General features: G+C 45.1%; 1 protein-coding gene across 2 annotated transcripts in view; it reads left to right on the forward strand.

The window, feature by feature from the left end:
- The window catches only part of Popdc3 (popeye domain containing 3), a 28,276-nt gene extending 27,048 nt beyond the window's left edge, over positions 1 to 1,228 (forward strand). For both annotated transcript variants that reach the window (NM_001415671.1, NM_001037369.2), the window contains one exon: positions 448 to 1,228. In NM_001415671.1, coding sequence (NP_001402600.1) covers positions 448 to 729 — 282 coding nt within the window. In that variant the 3' untranslated portion in view covers positions 730 to 1,228. The remainder of the gene's footprint in view (positions 1 to 447) is intronic.
- The last annotated feature ends 4,772 nt before the right edge of the window (positions 1,229 to 6,000 follow it).

Raw genomic sequence — 6,000 nt, forward strand, 5'->3', positions numbered from 1 at the left:
GAGGGGCACGTGTGTACAGCATAGTGATTAGATAAGAAGAAATAAATGATGTATTTAATATTTAATAATTTAATTTTAACAGCATTTTGTGTATCGGTTAAGGTGTTTTTTAACCTAGAAGGACAGTAAGAAATTCATTTACAATTTGGGGCAGAAAAAATGTGATCGAAAGGATTGGAGAGATGGTTCAGTGGTTAAGAGCACTGGCTGCTCTTGCAGAGGACATGGGTTCAGTTCCCAGCATCCACATGGGGGCTCACAACAGCCTGTAACTCCAGTTCCAGGGGATCTGATGCCCTCTTCTGGCCTCTGTGGGCACTGCACACATGTGGAGTACATACATACATGGAGGCCAAACACTCATCCACATAAACATAAACCTTTAATAACCGTGTTTTAATCTGTTGCTTTCTGGTTATGTTTGAAATGGGTCTTTGTGTTTTCCAGGTCACTCTCACAGCAGACACTGACTGTCGATACGTGTCCTGGAGGAGAAAAAAATTGTATCTGCTCTTTGCTCAGCATCGATACATCTCCCGCCTGTTTTCTGTTTTAATCGGCAGTGACATTGCAGATAAACTCTATGCCTTGAACGACAGAGTATACATAGGGAAGAAACATCACTATGATATCCGGTTACCCAACTACTATCAGCTGTCAAGTCCAGACTTGTCCAGATCACCCCTAACAGAACAGTTTCGGAATTCCAGACAACATTGTAACAAATGACATCAAAACCTGAAGTTGTTTTGATGGCTGGGAAAAAAAAAAAGACTTCATCATTCCCCAGATAAGATAGCACACTATTATTCTATTTTACAACTGAAACTCAGAGTCAAGATGCCATCGCCAGGTGTTTATTAATTCATTTTAACTTCCGCACCTCAAATAAACTTTACAAACGTTCATGTATTCCTTGCTGTTGTAATGGAAGATGAATAATGACGGGCGCTCTGCCCCTTCTCTGCATCAGAACTGAGAGAATAATTTCGTATTCTCTGATATTTCCTCCAACATGCTGTCTGATACTGTTGGCACAGGAGAAGCCCTTAGCAAATGTCAGCAGGAGAGCAGGTTGCTATGGTCCACAGACCCATTTCTAGAATCTGCCTTTTCCTGACAATCTCTGATGAATGTAAGTTACACTGTTGCTGTAGGAAGCAGTTCCTTTTATATGTGACATTCTCTGACATGACTTAGAAAGAAGAATAAATGTAAGAAACAGTAACATGCCAATCTGAAGACTACTTTCTTGCTACAGACAAGCTGTGAGCTTATACTTTGCAATTACTATTAAAAGCAGCAGCTCCTAGAAAGCGAGATTGCATACTAACTACTGAGTAAATAGCATTGCCCATAAACAGATAGTCCAAGTGCACACGGCCTTTTGAGTTGCATGGTCAGATACAGGGGCAAGGCTTTGACAGAAGAGGGACGGCTTCGCAGTGAGTTCTCAGTCCGGTAAAGAGAGCTTAGGAAAGAGATACTCACATTCGGACCTGGTCCCTGTCTTAGGAAAATGGTTTTTCTGGAACTCATATGCAATGGACCTCTGTAGACCCATTTGACAAATGGATCAATGCCTTGTCTGTGACTCTGGGTTATAAACTGGGCCCTGATGATAGATAGATAGATCCAGTGACAGACATGATTCATTCTCTCATGGAACTTACATCCTGGGGGCAAGAGAGAAGATAGAAAAGCTTACGGATACAAAGTGATGGGGTCAAGGAGAGAAGGAAATTAAAGGATGTGGAGGGGGATGCTCAAGGGAGCTCTCAGCAAGGTGATGACTTAGAGGTGGAAAAGTGAGTCTGTGCAGGTACTGGGCAAGGGCAGGCTGGGCTAAGGGTTGCACATGCAGGCTCCTGGGCAGAGCGTGGCTGGTCAGGTCAAGGCCAGTGGGAAAGCAAGCATGGATTGGGACAGCCTTGGAGTGGGTGGGGGGCTGGGCCTTGGATTCAGCAGCCACTGTGGAATTTAAGATAGAATAGTCATGTGTTCTGCCTGTGATTACTTGACAGCCTGCTGAGGATGAGGTTGGGGTGAGGGGCAATAGTGGATGAGGAAGATCAGGGACAGTTGCCCCTGAAGGCTGAGTACAAGTCTAGACTCTAGAGAAAGATCCAGGCTAGAGATATAGCTGTGAGACACTTAACAGTCAATGGTGTCCGAACTCATTGGCCTAGAGGAGGTGCCAAGTGAGTGAGGGTAGAACAGAACAAAAACGGCCCTGGACCTTATCTGTGAGGATGTCCTAGTGACCAGAGGATATGGTGGAGTCAGCAAAGGATATGAAGGAACAGCCAGTGAGGCAGCAAGGACACCCAGGGAGTGTGATGTTCAAAACCAAGTGAAGAGATTTGTCCACAGACCCATGTCTAGAGTCTGCGTGCGTGTGTGTGAGTGTGTGTGTGTGAGTGTGTATGAGTGTGTATGAGTGTGTGTGTATGTGTGTGAGTGTGTGTGTGAATGTGTGAATGTGTGAGTGTGTGTGTGCGTGTGTGAGTGTGTGTGTGTGAGTATGTGTGGTGTGTGTGTGTATGTGTGTGAGAGTGTATGTGTGTGTGAGTATGTAGGTGTTAGTGTGTGTGTGAGTGTGTGTATGTGTGTGAGTGTGTTTGAGTGTGTGTGTATCTGTGTGAGTGTGTGTGAATGTGTGTGTGAGTGTGTGTGTGAGTATGTGTGGTGTGTGTGAGTGTGTGTATGTGTGTGAGTGTGTTTGAGTGTGTGTGTATCTGTGTGAGTATGTGTGAATGTGTGTGTGAGTGTGTGTGTGAGTATGTGTGGTGTGTGTGTGAGTGTGTGTATGTGTGTGTGAGTGTATGTGTGTGTGAGTATGTAGGTGTTAGTGTGTGTGTATGTGTGTGTGAGTGTGTGTATGTGTGTGTGTTTGAGTGTGTGTGTATGTGTGTGTGAATGTGTGTGAGTGTGTGTGAGTATGTGTGGTGTGTGTGTGTGAGTGTGTGTATGTGTGTGAGAGTGTATGTGTGTGTGTGAGTATGTAGGTGTTAGTGTGTGTGTGGGTGTGTATGTGTGTGAGTGTGTTTGAGTGTGTGTATGTGTGTGAGTGTGTGTGTGAATGTGTGAGTGTGACTGTATGTGTGGTATGTGTGTGAGTGTGTGTATGTGTGTGTGAGTGTGTGTGTGACTGTATGTGTGGTATGTGTGTGAGTGTGCATGTATGAGTGTGTGTGTATCTGTGTGAGTATGTGTGAATGTGTGTGTGAGTGTGTGTGTGAGTATGTGTGGTGTGTGTGTGTGAGTGTGTGTATGTGTGTGTGAGAGTGTATGTGTGTGTGAGTATGTAGGTGTTAGTGTGTGTGTATGTGTGAGTGTGTGTATGTGTGTGAGTGTGTTTGAGTGTGTGTGTATATGTGTGTGAATGTGTGTGAGTGTGTGTGAGTGTGTGTGAGTGTGTGTATGTGTGTGTGAGAGTGTATGTGTGTGAGTATGTAGGTGTTAGTGTGTGTGTGAGTGTGTGTGTGAGTGTGTTTGAGTGTGTGTATGTGTGCGTGTGAATGTGTGTGTGAGTGTGTGTGAATGTGTGGGAGTGTATGAGTGTGTGAGTGTGTGTGAGTGTGAGTGTGTGTGAATGTGTGTGAATGTGTGTGTGAGTGTATGTGTGGTATGTGTGTGAGTGTGTGTATGTGTGTGAGTGTGTGTGACAAATGTAAGTCCTATTGTTGGTGTAGGAAACAATTCTTTCTTTAAATGTGAAGTTCTTTGACATGCCTAAAAGGTAGAATGAATGTAAGAAATGATAACATGCCAATTTGAAGACTACTTTCTTGTTACAAACAAGTTCTGATCTTATGCTTTACGGATCCCATTAAAAGAATCACCTTATAGGAAGCAAAATTGCAGTCCTGCTAACTTCTCACAGTGTTAAGTCATCACCTAGTATTAGCACATTAAAGATACAAAAACCCAAATTTCTCCAGGAGCCACTGAGAAAGGGACAGTGAAGTGTCTTCAGTGTGGCTGAGGGGTCTGGAAGAAACCACTGGGCTGACAGCCATGACAGGGTGACGTGAAAACAGACCAAAGCGGGATGGGAGGCAAGATTCAGTGACAGCGAAGCCAGGTGATTTTTAAACCCTTCTGGTCTGAAGAGAAATGGAAACGGTCAATAGCCTGTGCGAGAAGTGGGACTGGGAAAGAAACGGTTATTGCTAATGAAGACCAGAAAAATGGCCCCTAAGAGTGGCACATGGCAAATGGCATATGCTCCAAGTGGGGGTGGGCTGCCCGAGTGCTGACCTCGAGCATGTTGGGATCCCATGTCCTTAAACAGGACTGTGGTCATCACAGACAGACAGGAGGCAGAGTAGACCTCCAAAGTAGAGTCAGGAAGGGGCTGGGGAGACGTGTGGGGCTATTATGGCAAGGTCTGTGTCACCATGAGTGAGCTGTTGTATAATTCAAGTCTAGCATGAACTAAGTACAGTAGGGGATGCTTTCCTTTCTGGCCACACATGGCCATCATGGTTCTTAAGCAAACAGATAGTCAGACACAATGGTGGCCATCCTCTCGTATAATTAGGCCTTCGGGAAGCACCACAAGCTTTGTGGTGGGCTTCACCATGGCTCTGGGAGGAACTCTGGTCTCTGTCTTTAAGACTTTGTTGCAGTTTAAGCAAGAAATTCCCACCTTCCATTAACACCAGGTGACCAGGTGACACCTTAGATTCCACAAGGTAATTTAGCGGGAATTAATTGGCAGCTAGCTTTCTAACTGGGAAGGGGACTGAGAGCAAAGCCACAGTGAGATATGCTCGGGCCACACTGCAGGAAGAAAATGAGAAAAGCTGGTAGGTGCATTTTCAAGAAGTCTGCTTTTTTAAGATAGGACACACACGCAGGGGGATGACGGGTAGTGAGAGGTAAAGAAGGAGGAATACGGGACACACCCCATCTCCGCTGTCATGAAGGGCTTTGCACTACCAGACGGACTGTGTCCCACACATCGGTTTGTTGACAGGTTTTCTAACCTGGTTAAAAAAAAAAGTAAAATCAGATGACCCTACAGCGACCTCCTTGTAAGGCTGCTGAGTGTCTAGTGGGAAATGTCTAGAAAACTATACTTTGGGGTTGGGGATTTAGCTCAGTGGTAGAGCGCTTACCTAGGAAGCACAAGGCCCTGGGTTCGGTCCCCAGCTCTGAAAAAAAGAACTAAAAAAAAAAAAAAAAAAAAAAGAAAACTATACTTTATCATCTCAAAATATTCTAATCAGCCCAAATGGAACTCATGAGTGGGTATTCAAGAAACCAGAGATGCGCCCATGAATTGCCCTCCTGTGGCCCACTCGGGAGTTGAATTTCTATTAAAGCTGGGCGTATCTTTATTTGAGTCTAATCGCTGTCACTCACTCCTAAATTCCGTGGGTCCCCTCACTGCCAAGAGCACAGTAGGATGAGAAATACAGGGTATGTCCTTGTGGTAAAAATGCTTTGTACCCAAAACTGCATGTACCTTGCATATTTGCAGATAAGTAAAACATTTCTTCAAAAAAGCACTTAAAAAAAATCACAAAAAATTAAAAAAAAAAAAAAAAAAACAGGTTCAGGGCACTTGCAAGCCAGACGCCCCTTGTAATCACCCACGTCACGTGCCCAGAGAGCTGGTGCTTGCCAAGTGCCCGGACTTTAAAGGCTTAGTGGGAGTGCCTTATGGTTTTTCTGTCCTTACTCGTGTGGTCATCGACTCTGGGAGAGAGGAGGAGAGATGGAGACACACAGTGAACCCATTATCACACCTCACTCGCCAGCAGAGTTCCTGAGGCTGCAGAGCCATCTTTCAGGACTTTACTTCGCCCCAGTTTTGAAGCCTCCCATCCCCTCAGAGTGATTCCCTGGAACTGAGTTGACCATTTGTGTGGGACTCCACATTCTTAGGAGCTTGTGCTGAAGAATCACTCCTCTGTGAAGACCAGCAGGAGCTCCTCTGAGTGCTTGTGCATTGGAGCAAGAGCCAAGAGAGAGGCGCTCAAGGGAAGG

Source organism: Rattus norvegicus, chromosome 20, assembly GCF_036323735.1.
Source record: "Rattus norvegicus strain BN/NHsdMcwi chromosome 20, GRCr8, whole genome shotgun sequence".
In the NCBI taxonomy this organism is placed as follows: Eukaryota; Metazoa; Chordata; class Mammalia; order Rodentia; family Muridae; genus Rattus; species Rattus norvegicus.